The sequence below is a fragment of the Merops nubicus genome, unplaced genomic scaffold (genome assembly GCF_000691845.1).
Source record: "Merops nubicus isolate BGI_N331 unplaced genomic scaffold, ASM69184v1 scaffold33060, whole genome shotgun sequence".
NCBI lineage: Eukaryota > Metazoa > Chordata > Aves > Coraciiformes > Meropidae > Merops > Merops nubicus.
Window position 1 is genome coordinate 2,366 of NW_008582791.1, and position 3,162 is coordinate 5,527.

General features: G+C 58.7%; 1 protein-coding gene across 1 annotated transcript in view; it reads right to left on the reverse strand.

Moving 5' to 3' along the window:
- Nucleotides 1-210: 210 nt before the first annotated feature.
- The window catches only part of LOC103771417 (homeobox protein aristaless-like 4), a gene marked incomplete at its 3' end in the record, with an annotated part of 8,353 nt that continues 5,401 nt past the window's right edge, over nucleotides 211-3,162 (reverse strand). The window contains exon 2 of the mRNA XM_008938718.1: nucleotides 211-521. Coding sequence (XP_008936966.1) covers nucleotides 211-521 — 311 coding nt within the window. The remainder of the gene's footprint in view (nucleotides 522-3,162) is intronic.

A 3,162-nucleotide genomic window follows, 5' to 3' on the forward strand; every position in this document is an offset into this window, starting at 1 on the left:
CCTTTTGGCTCCAGATCCCCAGGCTGGGTGCAGTCCCAGCACCTCCTTAGCCAAGCAGGCAACAAGAGCTGCCTCTCCTGTACCTCCCCGAGCTTTCTGGTACCCAGCGTCCCGGTCACCTCCACGTCCTGGGCTTGCCAGAGAGAGCCCCAGAGGGCAGGGGCCTGTCTGGAGCCCACCCCCCACCCAGCCCCGAGCCCTGCCCGGTACCTGCACGCGCGCCTCGGTGAGGTCTGTCCTCATGGCCAGCTGCTCCCTGGCGTAGACATCCGGGTAGTGCGTCTTCTGGAAGACCTTCTCCAGCTCCTCCAGCTGGTAGCTGGTGAAGGTGGTGCGGTTCCGCCGCTTCTTGCCCTTGTTGCTCTCCGAGTCGCCCTTGTCCATGGGGCTGGGCAGGTCTGAGCTGGGCCTGTCCTGGGGCACCTTCCCCCCGGCCTCCTTCACGCTGAGGTAGCTGCTCTCCATGCCCGCGGGGTCGGAGCTCGGCTGCAGCTCGGCCTCTCCCAGGCTGCTCTCCTTCCCTGTTTGGGAGAGGGAGAGAGAGAAGGAGAGAGGTGTAAATCTTTCCACCAATTAATCGGTTCAGCCAATTAGAGCCAGTTCCGCCAGCGGTGGGCAGAGAGGCTGGCACCACCCTGGGCAGAGGAGGGAGGTGAGGCCCTGTGTGGCCTCAGCCTCTAAGGGTGCTGGGGCTCAGCTGGGGGTGGCACGAGCCCCTGCCAGGCCGTGTTTGAGGGAGAGGTCCCCGGGGACAGGTCTCTGGGGATGGTCCCCAGTAGGGGACCAGTAGGAAATCCAGGATTTCCAGTAGGAAATCAGGAGCACGCAGCAGCCCCCACACATGGTGCTTGATGGGATCTGGTTTTGGCTCATTGCTCTCTAAGGCTTAGCAGCTCCAGGTAAAACCACCTTGGAGCTCCTGTAACAGGACATCTGTATCCTCAGGCACAGGGAAAGGTGTTGCAGTGGGGTGTCTTCTCCTGCCCACCCCTGCCTCCAGTGACAGACCCAGAAATTTAAGTTCTAACCTAAGAGTTATTGATTTTCTAATCTGATGTGGGTTTGAATAGCTGGACCAAACTGCACCACTCCACTTCCAACAGCATGTGGGTAAACTTGGAGTTAAAATTGTGGTCCAAAACCTAGAAAATGGGGTTCTGTTGCCTGGTTTGGCTCAGGTGCTGTGTATAGTCTCTGGAGTAGCTCACTGGGTGGATTTAGGGATTCACCAGTAAATATTAACTCCAGTGATGCTGTGAGAAGTTTTCATCACAGCAGGCCTGGGCAAAGAGAGTCACAGAATTGTTCTGGTTGTCAGAGACCTTCAAAATCACCCAGCCCAACACTTCCCCAGCACTGCCAGGTCCCCACTGCCCCGTGTCCCTCACACCACATCTCCACAGCTTGGAAACCCCTCCAGGGGTGGGGACTCCACCCCTGCCCTGGGCAGCCTGGGCAGAGGAGGCATTCTGCATCCACCTTTGGCTCGAAGTCGCTGTTCCTCTTGATTTTTTTCCAAACTAGCTCTTTCTTCCCCAAACTACCTTTTTTTTCTCTATACAAACATCTGCTTTGGAGGGCACCTGTTGCTTTGTTCCCAGATGAGGTGAATTCACACACGCTGTGGCTGCCTGGGGAGAGCTCAGCACTGTCTGGGCAAATGCAACACGTGCTGCTTGGGGCTCTTTCATGTTATTCAGAGGACAGGAATGAAACTGGCCTGGGTATAACCAGGTCTGGGCTGGAAACTCCACGGAGGAGCTGTGGCTGGAGTAGAGAGGCACCGTTTCTGCCCCAAGTCCTTCTTCATGTGGCACGTTCGTTTGAACAGCAGGAAAAGAGCTGACTAGCACCTTTCAAAGGCACCAAAACGCTTCTAGCAACCTGCTGTAATTGCAGCTGATTTTCAGGCTCCTGGAAGGTGATCCAGGGAACAAAGAATGAGCAAGAAAAAGTTCTGCCATGGCCTCCCCGGGGAGAAAACGCAGCTGCTTGGTTGCACACCGTGGCTTCCTCACTCCTGAATGGGGGAGGAGATCGTTGTTTGTGCCAGGTATTGTGGGGCTGGGCATCTGGGTTCTCCCTGATGGCCCCGTGAGTTTCTCTCTGAGGTGGCTCTCTGACACCTCTGCAGTGGCCCTGGGGCTGTGCTCTGCCGTGCCAGGACCAGCCACAAGATGACAGCGGAGGGAGGTGACCGTCCCCTCTGCAGCTCTCAGCAGGTCCCACACAGGCAGCCCCAGGCACAGGGCTGAGGGTGGTCAGCGATGGGTTTTCAGCATGCCAGGCTGCTGATCAGGCTACAGGTCAGCTACTGCATTTTAAGGTATCTTTTTTATTCCCCACTGTAGCTGGGAGATAATTGTGGGTGTCTGCTGCGTCCTGCTCCACCTAAAACAGGGCATGGGAGCTGAAAAGCCACCTAGTACCTCTGCACTGACATAGCCCCGGTGCTTGCCTGCCAAGGAAGGTGGACGAGGCAGGCAAGGGTCAGAACAGGGCTTGAGAGAGCTTTCAGTTCCCTTTGGCTCTGCATCTGAAACCTCTTGGGTAAGTAAATCCCCCTCCAGAGCTGTCCTGCGTTGCCTGGCCGTGGTCACGGCCGCCCGAGGGGCTCGGCTTTTCTCAGGTTCCTCAGAACCAGATGGGAGCACCTTAGTGCTCCAAGAGCAGGCTCAGGCTGAGCGAGACAGAATGTGGGAGCTCATAAAGGAAAAAACCAGCATCACTAATGCAGGACACAGGACTGACTGAGGACATCTCGCTGGTGGACTGAGGCCCGGAACCCGCAGCTGGAGAAGGGCTGGGGAGCATCAACCTCCCCATGGGGTGGGGACTGATGTACCCATCCCTGCCTCCCCCAGGCCCCATGCCACGGCCAGGATCTGGGCAGATCCCTCTCCTGGGCACTGTGAGGCAGGAGGAGGCTCTCCCGGGCGGGCTGTCCCCTCCTCCAGCGCGGGAGCTGTCCTGCTGTCCTCTCCCGGGCGGGCAGGGGCCGTGCAGGACAGCAGCTGGGAGCGGCCGTGGAGTCAGGGACTGGGGGGACGCTCCTTCCCCGGGTGAGGAGGCAAAACCTGCCCGGGGGCAGTCGGGCCCTGCTCTGGAGCCTGGCTGCAGCCCCGTCCAGCTACCCGCTGCCAGCCCGGGCCGTGACTCACC